General features: G+C 37.6%; 1 protein-coding gene across 2 annotated transcripts in view; it reads right to left on the bottom strand.

The window, feature by feature from the left end:
* The window catches only part of ARHGAP15 (Rho GTPase activating protein 15), a 606,459-nt gene that overhangs the window by 113,025 nt on the left and 476,095 nt on the right, over window positions 1–17,339 (bottom strand). For both annotated transcript variants that reach the window (XM_046657907.1, XM_046657908.1), the window contains exon 12: window positions 14,616–14,750. In XM_046657907.1, the coding sequence (XP_046513863.1) occupies window positions 14,616–14,750 (135 nt within the window). The remainder of the gene's footprint in view (window positions 1–14,615; window positions 14,751–17,339) is intronic.

Below are 17,339 nucleotides of genomic sequence, written 5' to 3'. Positions count from 1 at the left end.
GAGTTCAGGTAACCCTTTGAAGACTGCGAAAGTTCACTAGCCCGATCAGAACACTTTATTTGCTCATTTAACTTTTCCCTTCCTGTCATAAACTCTTTAACCAACAAGAGGAAATCTCTGTAAATTAGATAGTAATATACTTTGACGTAGAAAATATGAAGACTAGAGTTGGCATATTTCTCTGAAGGTAGCTGTATAACAGAGTTTATAAGATGGATAACATTTGGGGTGATGTTAGCAGTTAACTCTTAAATTTTCTGTCAGGAAAATGGGTTAAATTAAGCATGGTTTTCACCTCTCTTATTCACCTACTCACTCCCCCACTTCAGCAGTCCATTGCTGCTCATTACTACGCATTGTTAGAGGAGGAATTATATGAAACAACCACCACAAAACACATTGTTTTTGTATTCACCTAGCGCTCGAGCTACAAAGATGAGTAAGACATAGCTCCTACCCCAGAGATGCTTAGGTCAGATTAAGGCATGGGAAACAATATTGTATTGTTCTGTACCTAGACACGAGACACCTTATATTCAGTTTTGTACTTAAAATTCAACAGAGATAATTTACACTTAATCATCAGAGAACAGGGGCACAAACATACAAGCCTGGAAACCCAGTTTTATTAAAAAAACCTTCCCAATTAAATAATACTCTCACGATCTGTGTACTTTCCTGTATGTTTGCTCTGTTTCAACAAAGATGTTAAACATGTTTTAAAAAGAGGGATATCATCAAGTGTGAGTTTTAACTATAGTTGGGCTTTTTCTATTATGAATATGATGGATTCAAATAATGAATTTATTTTATAGACTCCACGAAAATATGTTTCTAGCACATGACATGAGAGGCAAAGCATGCTTTGCTGTAGTCCCACCTTTCAATTAAATAACACATATGATGAAAGTTGTAAGAAATTTCACAATGTTATTTCTTAATTCACTTGCTGGAAAACGTAATAAGCACATAGTGTCTTGTTTCTACATATACTTTAAGCATTTCTTTCTCCATCTGCTAGGTGTGTTTGAATTTCATCAGTGCTTCATTTTATTTTTAAAAGTTTTCCTAGTGACCCAAGCACGAGAATGAGTACCTGTAATGTTGCCTTGGATACAGGAAGCAATCAAACATTTTATTGAATTCATTTTAAACTGAACAGTGAAGACAGAAGCCTTTTTTAAAATAACTAATGAGGTTTTGAGACCGTGTGTATGAGCAGAGAAACTGATTCATGTTCTAATTTCCTCTCGTAGTTCTTGACGAGATAGAGTCTTTATCTGAACCACATCTAAATCTACTAATTGTCTCATTTCTAAGTAGATACTTGTTATCACTTTGCCCAAATTAGGCAAGAGAGATGGTTTCATGGTGAAAAGTAATAGCTTTGGAGTCTTCCAGTTCTGGGTTCAAATTTCAGATTTGCAACTTCCCAGCTGGTAGGCCTTAGGTAAGCTATTTAATTTCTATGAGCCTTAGTTTCCTAAATTGACATAATGTGAATAATAGCATCTACCACAAAGGGGTCTTACAAATATTAACTTAGATGGCAAAATGTACTTACAGCACTGGGCCTTATGCAAGTGAAAATATGGTAAGTATACCATAAATTGGAAGGGCGATTATATGGACAGTTCTAGAGTTTACTTATATCTTAACGTACTCTATTAGTCTAAAGTATTTATGAATCAAATTAATTAAAAAATTGTTCAAAAGTTGAAAGAATTCCACTTGGTAAATGTGGAATGCCCCTTTCTACAATTCTTACTGGCATAGTATATGAAGTTCTTCCCAAATTGCTTGTAAATTGCTATCTCTAATTGTTGCATTGTTCCAAATGACCTTCTGGTCTGTGCTATGGTCTTGAAATGTATTTGAGGTCCTGGTTGTGGGCGTGGAAGACACATTGTTCAAATTGCAAATGTCATAATGCTGAGAGGAAGGTTGCATGATGAGACTGAAGCATTTATAGGTAAAAACTTGGGTTTTGGTTCCAGTTCCAGGTGTTATGTGACTCAGGTGAGATAAGTCTTGTGAATACAGAAAATTTAAAACTTAAAGCGAAACTCCTCTGCTGGTGTTATTGTCTTGACAGCTTGGGATACTAAGAAAGAGAACACACTTATATAGGCAGCTTGGGATACTAAGAAAGAGAACACACTTATATAGGGTTGAAGGCATATTTAGCATCTAGGTTTAAAAATGCACAAACTTCACATGAGAAAGAAATGGGTAAAAGTGACACCTGGGATTATAAATTCAATTTCAGACCTCAATAATATAATTAAATATTATTAATAAAAAGCTAATTAAATCTGGTGGTGAAATGATAGAAAGATATTGCCAGAATAAGGGAGGAAATTTTATCCTGCACTGATGAAGTTGTACACTTAAAACATTCCATTGAAGTACGATTTCTGTTATGGACTGAATGTTTTTCTACCCTCCAAATTCACGCGTTGAAGCTTGAACCCCTCAGTGTGACGAAGGTATTTAGAGGTGGGGCCTTCGGATGATAACTAGGTTTAGATGAGGTCATGAGGGTGGGGCCCCATGACGGGATGAGTGTGTCCTTATAAGAAGAGGAAGAGATCAGAGCTTGCTCTCTCTCCACCACGAGAGGACAGAGTGAGAAGGTGGCCATGTGCAAGCCAGGAAGAGAGAGTTCTCACCAGAACCCAACCATGCTGGCGCCCTGATCTCAGACTTGTAGCCCCCAGAATGATTAAAAATAGATGTTTGTTATTTAAGCCAGTCAATGATGTTATGGCAGCCCAAGCTGAGTAAGACAATTTCCCAACTTTAGAGAGGCACACTGGAGGAGTGTGATCTTAGTGATGAAGAGTCTGGAAGCCTTGATTCATGAGAATTATTGAAAGAACAGAGAAAGAAAGGAGAACACGGAACAGGGGTTGGAGCTTACGTTTTTAGTATTTTCAAATAGTAAGAGACTGTTAGAGAAGATGCTATTTGGATTCTGACATTGACCAAAATGATTCTTCCAGTTATGTTCTAGCTGGTCTGTCTTGCCCTTTGTGGGGAGCTCTGGGTCTTCTGTTTGGCTAACACTGCTCCATATTCATTCAGGGGACCTGCTCGCAGAAGCCCTGATCATTATAGATCCCAGCAGCATAGACAGGGGGTTCTGAGGCATTTCTGTGTCTAATATTTGCTCAGGATCGTTTCCATATTTTTCCTAAAACATTTTGATAACAGAGCACAAAGGAATAGAAATTTCTGAAAAATATTTCAATGAGGTAACAGTTCCTTCTTAGGTGCCAATAAGCTATTCAGAGAATAATATACAAAAGAGGTATCAAAGAACATTCTTACCATTGTGTTTAGAGTTAGGGGCTTGGAGGAGGAGCTCAAAAGATCGTCGATTTTGTCTGTTGGTAAGAAAGTACTAACCTGCAACTAGCACGACAGATGGCACTAATTAGGTCTGTCAGCCGTTACTTGGCAGAGGAATGGGCTTGAGATCTGAAAGAGACGACCTTTTACCTGCTGGATGGTCAAAGTGAGAAGAAAAAGAGAAAAGGGCCAAGAGCTGATTGGTTAGACAGTAATCGTGGACTCAGGGCCTTAGGCACTTAACCTTTTAGAATTTTAATTTTCTGAAAAGTAAAGGTGTTGCATGAAATCAAAGGGGAGGGGGAACTGCACATTTAAATGAAAAACTATAAATAAGTCAATGAAAGGAGGACGCTCATAATTATCCAATATAACTTGATTTTATGGTTTATGGACTTTTCAAAAATATGCGTTTGCTTTCATTCTTCCGATCACATTACTTTTACTCTTAAAACCAGCCCTGCTACTTGTTTTCTGTAAAAGTGTATTCATTTTCCACGCTTCTGTTTCCCAAATGTAGGTAGAAAATGTATGAGTCGATCCTTAGGGAAAAATTCCATTCTCCAAACCACATGGCAGTTCTCAGCCAGGATATTCTACTGTTCCAACATGAGCAGAATTCCCCCAGGAAATGTTTAGTACTCCAGCAGACATCACACCTAAAGTTTAACTCTCCAAAACAATAAGGAGTGAGCCAAATGAAGAAACGCCACAAGTCACGGAGCCCATGATAGTCCCAGAAACTATTTGAAGAAAATTCTTTTATCAACAGATAAGTGGAGAACTAGAGGAACGACAGGTGCTTGAGCAAATGAGAGCAGGTGACAGAGGATGAGCAAGAAAGAGAAAACAGGGTAAGGGATTAGTTATTCCATATCAGATTTCAAGAATAGCTCAAGAGAGGTTAATACGAATGTTCTCTTGAGATAAGTGCAAAAAAATGAATAAGTCTACCTTCTTAAAGCTAGAATATCATAAGTTGTGAGAGCTGAAAAGAAAAATGAAACATTTCAGGTTTGGAGAATGAGTGTGTGCGTGTGTGTGCCCCTGTGTCTATGTGAGGAGGCATGACTTCTTGTTGAACACAGTTTAGTTGATAACTCTTTTAATGTTTTTATCTGTGGGAAAGATTTATAGTGGTACAAATATTTGCACAGGCTGGTGTATAGCCTCCCCTGCCACACCCTAAACTTCTCACCTACTGATGAGTCTGTGACCTTCGCAAGCTGAAACACAGGGTTCACAATCAACAAGGAACCGAATTTCCCAACTGGGAGAAGACAGTTAATTTTCCAACTGGGAGAAAGCGTTACCTTGAAGTTGTGTCTTCTGGTGCCACTGTGAATGTTATAGATTTACCAATATTTAATAGAAGCAAGGTAGGTAGTATCAAGTTGGAGAAAATGGTTAGCCTCTGGGTTATTATTAAGATGTATGCTCTATAATATAGTGATAGACTTTGGACTAATCAAGAGGGGTTGGGATTGGAATTGTCCGGCACAGCAAAAGAGAAATGTATCAGGTAAAGAAAGATTCTTTGTTCTATTTCTGTAAAGAACGTCACTGGGATTCTGATTGGGATTGCGTTGAATCTGTAGATTGCTTTAGGTAGTATGGACATTGTAACTATGTTTATTCTTCCAATCCATGTGCATGGAATGTCTTTCCATCTCTTTATGTCATCATTGATTTCTGTCAGGAAAGTCTTGTAGTTTTCATTGTGTAGATCTTTCACTTCCTTGGTTAAATTTATTACAAGATATTTTGTTTTTTTTGTTGCGATTGTGAATGGGATTGTGTTCTTGAGTTCTCTTTCTGTTAGTTAGTTATTAGAATATAGAAATGCTATTGATTTATGTAAGTTGATTTTATACCCTGAAATTTTGCTGCAGTTGTTGATTATTTCTAATAGTTTTCCAATGGATTTTTTGAGGTTTTCTATATATAGTATCATGTCATCTGCAAACAGCAAGAGTTTCACTTCTTCAATGCCTATTTGGATTCCTTTTATTTCTTTTTCCTGCCTGATTGCTCTCATCAGATAAAGAAAGTATGTGGGAGTCCCTGGATTGTGAAGTAAGAGAATATTCTGTAATGTTATCTTAAACATATTTGGTGCTGTTTGGAATCCTAGAAACAAATATTAAAGCAGAATAAAGATGGCCATATGTGTCACTTAAGACACCTTTACTGGAGGAACGCAAAAACTTGTGGGAATGGACAGAAAGGTCATCTGAGAGTGTGGTCTAAATTCTGGTTGTACTCCAATTTAAAATCCTAGCTAATATTTACTGAATACTATATCTCAGAAAATCTGTAAATAAGTGTCATGATTGGTATTTGTCATGATTAGTATTTCATTTAAATCCCCATGGGGAAGATACTCTTTTTACATCCATTTTATAGATGTTGAAATTGAAGTATAGAGAGGTTAAGAACTTGCTCAAAGTCTTACAGGTAGTAAATAGTGGAGTCAGGATTTGAATGGAGGTGGTGGTGTGCTGTGCAGGTAGAAATTTTAGTTTAGCTAATGAGAGTAGACTTCACTGAGAAGTTAACATGTGAGTGGCAATCTGGGGATGTGCCACTGGTAGAGAGATTGGGCAGTCGAAGACCCTCAATGAACCTGGAGTATTCAAAGAGCCAGAAGACCAAGGGGTTTGAATGCAACAAGCAAGACAAGAGAACTTGTGGACCACCAGATCATTCAGTGCTTTGAAGACCTTGCAAAGAATTTGGCTTTTCCTCAAAACAAAATGGCGAACCAGTCTCATCATTTAGTCTACTCTATAACTAGAACCACACTGGATTGAGTGAGAGAGGAAAACTTACTGGGGATTTAGGAGAGGCCAGTCTCCTGGAGATGTGGCCAGAATCAGTGTTGGGAGAGGGTGGGCAGAAAATTTTTTGGAAGGCTCCTCAGTGGTGATCGTAATGTGGTGCCAGGGTCAACCCAAGAATGTGAAATGAGGCAGCCTCAGTGTAAAACGCAAGGCCACAAACCCTCAGTTTCATTAGGATCTATTGATGCAGTGAACCTGATAATAGGCAATGAAAACCAGTCACTTAAATCTACCATTAGAGGAATGGGTCAAGATAACTGTTTTCCACTGAGGTATGGAGGACAAATTCTGCATTTTGTTATATATTTTTAAAAAGCACATCTATTCAGTGGGAGCAGGAATGTTCAGGAAGCTGACTCATGAAGGCTAACTGGCTGACTGATCAACTTGAAGAGTTTATTGCTTTGAAAAGTGACCTCTTAAGGATACGGAAGAAAAGAGTGCAAGTGAAAGAAAAGTTTTAAGGAAAAGGAAAAAGACAAGCTTCACATTTTCTAATGGAGCTGATGTCTTACCACTCAATTAATTCCAGAGTCAAGGCCCAATTTTAGTTCTGAATCACCTTCTAGTTTTACTTATAAAGGACTTTTCATTAAGCCAAATTAAGTACATGGAGGTCCAGTTGTTTATTATCTAGCACTAAACCATTCCTACAAAAAGACACCTGTGCAAGCCATTTGGCTCTAGTCAACTATTTTTTTTACAATTTAATTATGAATATAATTAGAATGAGTTAAGAGACAGGCTAGGCATCAGCCATAAAATTTCTAGTTTGCTAAAATACACACACACACACACACACACACACACACACTGATTAAAAAGCAACCACAACAAAAAAACCCTGCCAGGTCTGTGAGACTTAGCTTGCAGTGGAAACTTTAGTAGAAGGGGAGTATTTGTAAAATCGACCTTTATTTTAATTTCAGATTTCCTTGAAATGGTGCTGCAGAGGATATTTTTATACTACATTATTTTTAAATTTCTAGTTTCCTTCTGGTGACCCTTTAAACCCTGCTTTTTACTTTCTTTAGTTTTGAGGCAATTTGTCACTATCATGCTTTCATGTTTAGCAACTGTTTGTAGTCAAGTGCTTTGCAAGCTCTGTTTCTTTTCTCCCAAAGAGTGTCATCATGGAGTTGATGATGCATCAGAAATAGTTTGACCAAAGGGCAAGATAAAGTCAAGAGTAAAGAAAATATTTGCAAATATACTTGACTGGTTTTTTTCCCAATTACTTATTGAAAGTATACTTTAAAGGTAAATGGCATGATGGCCACAGAAAAAACCATTAGGACATGCAATAGATACTTTTTGCCACAGGGCAATGTCTTTAATTTAAATCATTTTTATATGAGGATCGTATGACTGGCAGATATATAGGAGTATGAGTTGTATTTAAGGACTAGGCGTGGCGTATGCTCTACCTGTGGTGAATAGTAGCCTGTATTTTGATGGTACTCAATCTTATGGATATTATTTCTCACAATTTGTTTTACTGCTTAATTAATCAGTGTTTACAAAAACTGAGAATTAAAAAATATATTGTCTTCAAATGCACGTGTGATACAGCCTTTAAATTGAAGACTTGTATGCAACATCATTGCTGTCTCAGTTTGTCATTGGCTTACCTGATCTCTGTGTCATATACATACATACATATATATGTATATACGCATATATAAAACCAACATGAGATATATAGCAAACACCATATATTCAATAAACATTATATACATATTATTTACTTAAGAGAAACTGGAAAAGATGATAAAGGAAGTGATATTGGAACCATAGGTTGTTTTGATCAAGGAGTTAGCATTGATTGCATTCCATAATGGAAAATATATAGAACATTGCTCAGACATGGGAGGAAAAGTAATTATTTTTGTACACAAAAGGCAAGTTCAGAAACTTAAGATATAACAAATTAACGAACACAAACTCCCATGCTCTAATATGAGCACCAAAAAGCTGAAGTGAAGAAGGGGACCAAAATAAAACCACCAGATAGTCCTCGAATAAACAGTCTTCGGTCCAGGCTTGAGTTACAAATAATAGATAACACATCTTGTAGGTAAATGCATGAGGTCATTTCTCTTTACCTCCCTCTCATCTACTAATCAATCTATAATTTTACTGTTGTCTCAACTCTGATGATTCTCTGGATTTGAGAAAAGGCAAATGAAAACTGATGGATTAAGAGCATTTGTGACATGGAGGTGGGGCAGGTGCTACCTGTAAAAACTTAGAGAGGGAAAAACATGCAGTAGGCAGAAAAACGGCTTTCCACAGATGTCCACACCTTAATTCCCAGAGCTTGTGAATATGTTACCTTACATGGCAAAAGAGATTTTGTAGATGTGATTAAGTTAAGGACTTTCAGATGGGGAAGTACTCTGGATTACCTGGGTGGGCCCGATGTAATCTCAAGGGCCCTCAAAAGTGGAAGATGGAGGCAGAAAAGAGTCCGAGGCAGGCATGACTATGGGAGAGGTCTGAGTGATGTGATGTCATATGATTGCTGCCTGTGAAGGTGGAAGAAAGACCCTCCAGCTAAGGCGTGCAGGCAGCCTCTGCAGAAACTGGATAAGGCAAGGAAGGAGATTCTCCTCTAGAGTCCGCAGAAAGGCATGCAGCCCTCCCGACACTGATTACAGCCCAGTGATACCATGTGTCAGAGTTTGGGCCCAGAGAACTGCAAGATAATAAATCACTGTTATTTTAGGCCGCTGAGTTTGAGGTAATTTGTTATGGGAGCAAGAGGAAATATACACGTCCTCCAGGAAACAGAGGCTTGAACTCAAAAGGCAGAAAGAAATCCCTGGCTGAGCATCCTGAAGCAGTCCTGGAAGCAACCATTCCAATATGAATTAGAAAGATAGAAGGCTCTAGAAAGGAAGCATCTTGAAAAAATGGGATTCTGTACAAAAGTGTCAGAAAAGAATAAGCACATTATAAAAGAAAAAAAGTAAGGAAAAAGAAAAGCAATTACAAATTCCAGGAAAAAAATACATTAAAAATATACACGAGAATATCATGACCCAACTACAAAGGGAACCAAATGTGGCCAAGAGTTTAAGCAATTTTTGGGGTGCAATAAAACAGATTCTATTTGACCTGGTGAGGACTATTCTTTGAGAAGTGTAGAGATTGTGACAGTGAACTCGAAAGAAGGAATCTTTGTGAAACCACTTGGACAAGCAGTGAACAATACTTACAGACTCATAAGAATACAAATATAAATGCTATTTATTGGTTTTCTAATTGGACAAACAACTGAAGACTTAGAACAACCATTAAAATTTAAAGGAGTGAATGACCCATGATTATGAAAAATGAGAAGAGAGGATGGAGAGGAAAATAGATTCACCTTACAAAGGGAAGTTAGAAGACACTGTTGAATGTTTATGAAACAAGAAACAGGAGTTTGCGTGTATTAGTTAACATCCAGATATAACAATGTGAGTATCAAATATTGGAGGAAGTGGAGTAGAATAAATTAATATTTTATATTAGGCATTATAGATAGTTGATAAATCAAGTACAGATACCATCCAGAGTTACAAAGTAACCACTAGAAGAGATGAAAATTGAAATAATTACACGAGGCTTCCTTTCATGAGTAGGCCTGGAGATGCGAAGTGATGCAGCCCAATCTGTCATTTTCCCTCATAAACTCTTCTGTAAAATTTGGTTTGTTGCATGTTGTAATTTGATACAAGTGAAAAACTATAAAAAAGAATACCAATAACACTTAATCTTGAGATAGGTACTCCTATGAAATAGGAAAATAATGTTAGGTATATCTAAATGGGTTTCAAAAGGGGATGGATGAGCAATTGGTTATAATAATTATATAGTGGAGGTTTAAAATATTCTCATAGAGGACAACATTTAAAGCATTAATGCTTTTAATATCTAGTAGTAAATATTGAAACATGGCTCACTTTTAGAAAGTTCGACCTTATTTCTAACGTAAAACTCCAATACTAAATTTCTGATCATTGAATTTAATTCTAACCTTGGTTAAAAAAAGATAGAAGTGGTGGTGCTCTTATATAGGATCACATAGGATATGTATGTAGGTTGATGTTAACAGACATATATTTGGCAACAGCTTGTTAGTTATTCTTTGAGCAAGATTTCTTTTAGATAAACAGTCCCAGAAAGGCAATGAAGAATGACGGAAAGTATTTATGTTTTAGAGTCTGGAGTTGAATGCTAAGTCTAATCTTTTGAGCTATGTGAACTTGGGAGGTATTTTGCTCCTTGCCTTACTTCCTTGAAAAATTAATTTCTTTCAAATCATTTATCGAGCACCTAGTATAAAGAAAATGTTATCTTAGTTAATTGTCATAATAACTTTATGAGCTAAAAATTATTTTCCTCATGATCTTTCCACTTCTCCAATGTCTCCTGCTTTGTTGTTTTGAGGATCAAATGAGATCACTGTAAAAAAATGTCAATGAGTTTTTCTCTTCTCTTTCCCTTTCCCAGGGATTTTAAAAAAATGCAGATATTAAAACTGAAAAGATACTGCTTGTTGTCTCTTTTCTTTGGATCTGTAGAGTTACCAGAATGAAAAAGATGGGAATAGAGATAAACTTAGTATATTTCCTAGGCTTTAGATATACAGGAAATGTCCAGATCCCCTGCAGGCCTTTAGCCACAAGATTGCATCACCTATCATAAAACTCTATACTGTGTTTTTGTACCGAGTTCACACTTACAGTACTAATAATGCCTTCAGCACAAGTCATTTCCAGGGAATTAAGTCCTCGTAGTCAGTGGGTTAAATCCCCATGAAATAACCTGCAGGTGACCCAGTTGCATTGACCTCAAGGGTAGAATTGCAGATCAATAGCTGCATTACTTGGATTCTGAAATATAAAACACTGGATTCTGAAGTATAAAACAATCTCTGGTGTTTCTGTTACCCCAATGAGTGTTATCAGATGGGAGATCACTATGGCAATTGCAAGTTCTTATCATATTAATGTTTGTGTTTGGTCCAAAAAGAAACTATTTTAAAAAGTAAATGCCTTCTGTTCTCTTTTCTTGGAATACGTAATGATGACTTTCAAACATATAATGAGAATTAACAGTAATTCAAATAGTACAAGTGGTCATTAATTGCTTGTACATGAAATAACATTTCCTCCTCAGAGGCAAAACATTCCAGTTGGATGTAAAATTCGTTTTGGTCTGTTCACCTTTTAATTCCGTCATGGGAGGGCACCAGATCTCTCAATCTGGGGCCAAATAAAAATGGTGAGCCTTACAAACTGGGTTGGGGGTAGTGAAAGAGAAAAGAGAAATAATATTACAGCTACAAGAACCGTGACATTGACTGACATGATGTTTTGCTGTGTCTAGCAAAGAACAGAAACCAGTTCAAGTATTTACACCAGCAGAGGGAATTATTTTGATGCAGGGAACTGATTACCCATCTGATGAAGAAGCTGAGAGCCAAATAAGAAAGCGTGAAGTAACCAAGAAACTAGCCACCGCAGGAAGATACTACCAGGTTGGAGGGGTAAAAGGTGGAAGGACCACATCACCAGATGGAAGCTGGAGCCAGTGAGTCTGTTCAGCCAAAGTTTAAGCCATGGAGGAGACGGATCCTCAGGTACCTTCTCTACCTGAGGCAGATGAGCTATCAGGGGAGAAGGGGTGGAGGATAAACAAATGAACTGGCTGGCCTGTTCCTTCAGCTTTCCTCTGCTACCTACTGCTAGTGGCTTCTACTGCAGGAAGCTAGCCTTCAAGAGCACCTGAGAAACGCAGCTGGCTAGAGTCAACCTTCTCATAGTACAGAGCACAGAAGTGAAGGGCGAAGATGGCCAAAGCCCAGAGCCGGCGTATACGGCCATCTCCCCTGTGAATTTACTTTACCTGGTTGTTTCCTGGTTTATTCCTTACATAAAAAGTCAAGAATTCATGGGCAAGTCCGTTGAACTTTTCACTGTGTAGATTTTGCAAGAGGCGGTGAGAGCTATGAGAGAGCTCAGCACCCCTCTGGGACTGGATATGAATGTCTTTATAGTTTTGAAAGACTTTTTTACTCAGTTGATACACAACGGGGTAAAAGTACCTCCTCTGGTGTGGTTTTACCATTGCCAAGGAACTAGGCGGCCTTCTTCCCATTTCTTAAGGATATTTAAATATGAACTACAACATTGAGCTGAGTTTAGAACACAAGAACTAACTTCAAGGTTATGTCAAAAATAGATAAGCTAGTAAACATACGTCTTTGTCCAGGATCATAGCATATTTCTCAGCCATATTACCCTGTTGGTTAGTCCCTCCGTTTTACATGTAAAAATGAGAAGTCCTAATATAAGTTAGGCAAGGCAAGGCTGCTGAGATTGATTCTCTTTGCCTCGAACGATGAAGGAAAACTCTCCTGTCTCTTCACTTCTAGATTGTTTTCTCAAACCAAGCTCATCTAGAGAAACACTATTAGCACTTATCTTACATTTTTAAAGGACTTTCTTAAGCACTATCTCGTTTATTGTCACCATAATCCATTTAATAGGTGTTGGCAAAAACTGTTGCAATAGCCATCAGACACAATAGCATGCTCCCCACTTCAACTCTGCCTTGTTCAGTCTGACCATGCCAGTGTTTCTGAAATTCTGTCCGGTTTGGACCTGCGTCCTACGGTAGTATATAGATGGTCCTATACATTATGGAAATTTAAAGGACACATCCTCACACGGGTTCTGAAGGCCTACTTCTCGAATCTCTTAAGCTAAGGGAATGGCTTGCCTAATACCTTCAGAATCAGGTGAGCTAAGGGAAGCTTAAATGATGGGGATCCTATTCACAGCTCTTAAATCAGCACATGTACAAGTATGTTTCTAAGTAAGATAATCTTCACTCAAAAGTATGGAGACCACGATGTGAAATTTGTATGACTTCTTTAAATCTACATAATCAGAGATAGGTACCAAAATACAACTGTCCCCACTTTCCTTCCAGAGCACTATCCTAGCACTGTGAATGAACTTCCATGCTTGCACCTTCCAAGACAAAATATCAGAATAAGCTGTTATGGAAATACACGCTTGTGTATTTTGTTTTGATTCCTCCTTTTTTAAAACAAGTTAAGAGAGCCCAGGAGCTATAAAATCCTGTTCTTCTTGAGAAGCAGAGGGCTTATGAAATGGAAAGTCATGGCAGGGGATAAGAGCTCCAGTCTCACCAAAAAAATCCATAGTTAGAACAGTGTTAGTACACTGGACAACAGCAACAACAAAATCTGAAGTGGTGAGCAGGAACAAGAGAAAGACCTTGGGAAGATAAACTCTATTTCATTCCTCTTGATATCATTTTGCCACAGCTTTAAACAAGTATGATGACTTTTGTGGAATGAAAAACAGAATAAAAGGGCATATCGAGGGGCTGCCCTGCAACACGGGCTTCCCACATCCCCACTCCCACCGATAGGAACACTGCACACACAGCCAGCCAAGATCAGACCTCCTAAGTAGAACATTTTTTTTCTTGGAGATTTTTCTTGTTTGGACTTTAATTAAGCTCCTGCCAGGCTTGCAAGCTTTTTAATTTTACCTTTCTTTCTTCTTTCTTTCTTTTTCCTCCCTGAAACAGCTTGCTTGCCAGGACACTTTTTCCAAGCTGTCACTATGATAGTACGTATACTCTAAGAGATTAAATTTAGAGATGCACTAGTAGTTGCTTTTCTAAGAATCAATAGTAGAAGTTTTCTTGCACTTGGAAAGATTTACATTCATTCATTCATTTTTACTTAAGTGTGTTTGATGAATGAGAAAATAATAAAAGAGGAAGCTTTGTGGAGTGTACAATGACTATTGCCTAGCAAGTGATATAACTCAACCTCCCATAAAGTCACCAATTTAACAGAAGAAATTTGTCATTACTTAATTTAAGATTCACACTGCTCATAAGTAAATTGTAGCAAATGTTTACTAGTGCTCTTGGGCGAAGGGTGAACTAGTCTAGAGAAGGCGATGCCTCAGTTGATGATTTAACATCTCTTTAATTCACTTAATTTTTTTTTTCAAGATCCCTTTGTAGTCAGTTAAACTGCTTGCAATTCTGAAAATATAATGGTAGGGAATGGGGGTGCCAAAGGTGACTCCTTTAAAGCAAATTCCATGAGAAGCTATTTTCATTTGAGGAAGCTTAGTTGAACATTGGCCACCCTAAAAAGGAGCTTTATTTTTTTCCCTTAATTTTTAAAAAACTCAGATAATATTGCAGGAGCAGAAATAAAAATAAGCCATGAAAAACACAAAAACTAAAATGAAAGATGTGGAGCATTGAGGATATTATTACCTCCATGATTGCTCTTCTCGTCATTATTATTTACTTAGTAAGTCCGCGCTGGCGGCTTAGTCCACCAATCGCTCCTGTCTGCGAGGTACTTACTGATGGCTTCCACAAACCGCTCAAAGAAGCTGTAAGGGAAGAGCGGCTCTGGCAGCTCCCGGAAAAACATCTTCAGTGCTCCGGTGACAACGTGGATGTCCTCCCACTGGCTGTCGTCCAAATTCAGCTTCTCTTCTGGGAAAACACGAGGAGAAATGGAACAACTGGTTTTAATGAAACAATTACAAGACACTAATTATTATGTTAATGTTTGCCTACTATCATCAGCAACCGTTAACAGCCTTCTGCACCTAGAGGTTTGGTGCTGTGCATGTTTTTTTTTTTTTTTTTTCCCTTTTTCCGTAGGAAGGGAACATTTTCAATGGAATACCATCTGTAGGAATGCAGCTAACAAAAAAACAAGAGACACAAAGAGACAGTGCCATTGACACAGTGTGTCAGATACATTTATTCCCATAATGCATCAGTATGAAAATTAGCATCACAGCTCAACATGATTCAAAGCTATTTGGTTTTGAGGCCGAGGGGCTAAGAGTTGCCAACGATGGCCGGCTCAAGGGACCGGCCTAAAGGCCTTGCTGAGCCAACAGGAGACATATGCTAAACATGGCAATAGAAAATGAGTTATTGCTTTACAAGTGTTAGCCTTGCTATGTACAAGGGAATAATGGCTAACACTTTTTTCCCTTTTTTGCTGAATATATAGTCAGAAAGGAATAGAATACTGAGTGAGAAAGGATATTAATTCCTTCCTACTGCTTCAAAATTATCTTTTTTTTAAGTTTTCATCTCAGCGAGGAAAATGCGCCCAGCAACAATATTAGACAGACCCCTGTTGGCCTACGTAGGCTATGCAAAGCTGTCAAAAATGATAACACACAAAAGACAAACCACAAGTGCTTACCAAGTCCTATTAGAAACAACAGAAATGTTTGCTTGGGAAGCTTGAGGGAGTTGAGACATTTCAATATTAAGGAAAATAAATGCCAAAATGAAGTTTTTAGAAGACATAAAGAGACATGGGCAAGTATTTTCTTCCTTTTTACCCTCGATGTGAAAGTTTGGCTTCATTCTCACCCAAGAAGTGGATGTAATAGGGTCTGAAAGTGACATCTTTACATACAACCAAAGGAAGCAAGAGGCAAAAACATTGCTGCGGATTCATAGTATTTGTCTCTCTAAACATCCAATGCGGAAAAGATTTTGGATTCTGGGCTTATTAAAACTAAAGCTAATCATTTTAGACAACCTGGGGGTTAACTGAAAAGACTACTATCCTGGCAAGAACTTAGCAAGTATTCGGTCAACTGGAATTTTGTTTCTTTACTGATGTACTGGGCTTACATTCACGTGCCCCCTTGGTGTCAGTTTTATGAATGCAGAGGAGAATTTGCACCAAAAATGTAAGAAAAGCTGAGAATTGTCACTGTAGGGAATCTCTGCATGGGCTGTTTTGCTAATAGTGTTCATGTCCTTTTAAAAATATTAGCTGAAATCTTTATCGGATCTTTTTTTCTAAATGGACTATTATTTCCAGGGCTAGTCAGTGACGTTCCTGCTCAATAGGATGTTTGCAAAGAGAAGGAACGAAGGTGGATCTGTTTATTTCAGATGGGCTATTTTCTCCTTCCCTTTCAGTCTTCATTCCTACCTCAATCATAACACAATAACGCGATCCACAACAAAATCAGCAGAGGAGACCTTCCTTCTGCCCTGCAATCATTTTTGATTGATTGTATTTCAACAATTAGTCTTTTATTTGGCTACACACTATTGAAATAGGCCGACAGCATCTTAGCAGGCCAGCTTTAAACAGTCAACTGTTAACAATAGCATCAAAAAGGGAGACCTGATGGGGTTTACTGTCACTTTAAAGAACAGGGTTTTCACATTGTTGAAATCTGTCAGATATTTTGAAATGTCCCTCTCACTATGGTGCCACACCCCCTGCGTGCCCTTATAATAAAATTGGTTTTACTCCTGATTAAATCATTTTCTCCCTACCCACTACCATACTTCTCATAATGGACCTGTGCGCTCTACAGCTGGTGTTCTTCCCATGGTACCAATTCTTACTTTATCTTTTAAGCACTTTGCTGCTAAGATCTCATGCAGAGTGCTTATGTTTTGTTAAGAGCTTCATTCTTAGAGAAATAGCTTAACACATGTTCTAAAAATGTTGTACAACTTATTGCTTAAAACACATTTAGAAAATGTATAAGTACTGTAGCTTTGGCACTGAACTTTAAGTGGAAACCTAAACACACACACACACACACACATGCTGGCACACACAACTATCTCTACCAAAAATTTATCAGAAAAGTCCAATACAAAATGCCATTTTGGTGCATGGGTTTGAGATTGCCAAAGGAAAGTGTTCAGCAGGTAAAGAGAATAATTTTTATCTTGACCAAAACAACAAGAACAAATAATTGCTTAACCAAAGGAAAATGCCATTGATAATAATTGCCTCCCCATAAACATCATTAATTCAAGTGATTGTGAAAATGGAATTTTTCAATATACATAAAAAATAAAATTTACCAATCAATAATGCCATTTGATTATGCGCACTCAAAATGCCATATAATATCAATATCAACTTGTGTTACTTAAACTAGTATTACCGATATAGATAGCTATATAGTCTTCATTTAAAGAAAAAAACCCAATTTATAGCCCTCCAACAAGTAGCTTAAATAATATGGCAAGTAGTGGGAAAGAGTGTTTGGGAATATAATATCTAATTTTTATATTAAG

Source organism: Equus quagga, chromosome 4 (assembly GCF_021613505.1).
Source record: "Equus quagga isolate Etosha38 chromosome 4, UCLA_HA_Equagga_1.0, whole genome shotgun sequence".
Lineage (NCBI taxonomy): Eukaryota > Metazoa > Chordata > Mammalia > Perissodactyla > Equidae > Equus > Equus quagga.
This window is presented reverse-complemented; position numbering and strand designations above follow the sequence as displayed.